At 64.6% G+C, this 395-nt stretch overlaps 1 protein-coding gene across 1 annotated transcript in view; it reads left to right on the forward strand.

The window, feature by feature from the left end:
- The window catches only part of H696_02071 (hypothetical protein), a 6,830-nt gene that overhangs the window by 1,256 nt on the left and 5,179 nt on the right, over positions 1-395 (forward strand). The window contains exon 3 of the mRNA XM_009495969.1: positions 65-318. Coding sequence (XP_009494244.1) covers positions 65-318 — 254 coding nt within the window. The remainder of the gene's footprint in view (positions 1-64; positions 319-395) is intronic.

The following is a 395-nucleotide window of genomic DNA, read 5'->3' on the forward strand; positions in this document are numbered from 1 at the left end:
CCCCCCGGTCCTTGTCCCCTGTCTTCCAGCGCGGCCGATTCACTGACACGATGTGCCCACACAGGTGGGATAAGCTCACCATCTTTGACGGGGCCACCGTCACCTCGCGCAAGATCGCCTCCCTCTCGGGCTCCATGAAGCATTTCTACTCGGACTTCCCGCCGTCCGAATCACTGGGCTCCGATCCCCAGCCCCCCCCTCCGGCCCGAGAAGCGACCACGCACCGAGCCATCATGTCTTCGGGGGCCAACGCCCGTGTCCTCTTCAAATCCGACTCGGCCGTCGCTCTGGAGGGCTTCCGCTTGGGCTTTTCCGTCGGTATGTGTCTTCCTTTACCCATTCCCCCCCCCCACTCCCCCCCCGCTTCTCTGCGCTACTCTTTGTCCTCCCCGGGC

This window comes from Fonticula alba, assembly GCF_000388065.1.
Source record: "Fonticula alba strain ATCC 38817 unplaced genomic scaffold supercont2.3, whole genome shotgun sequence".
Classification (NCBI taxonomy): domain Eukaryota; order Rotosphaerida; family Fonticulaceae; genus Fonticula; species Fonticula alba.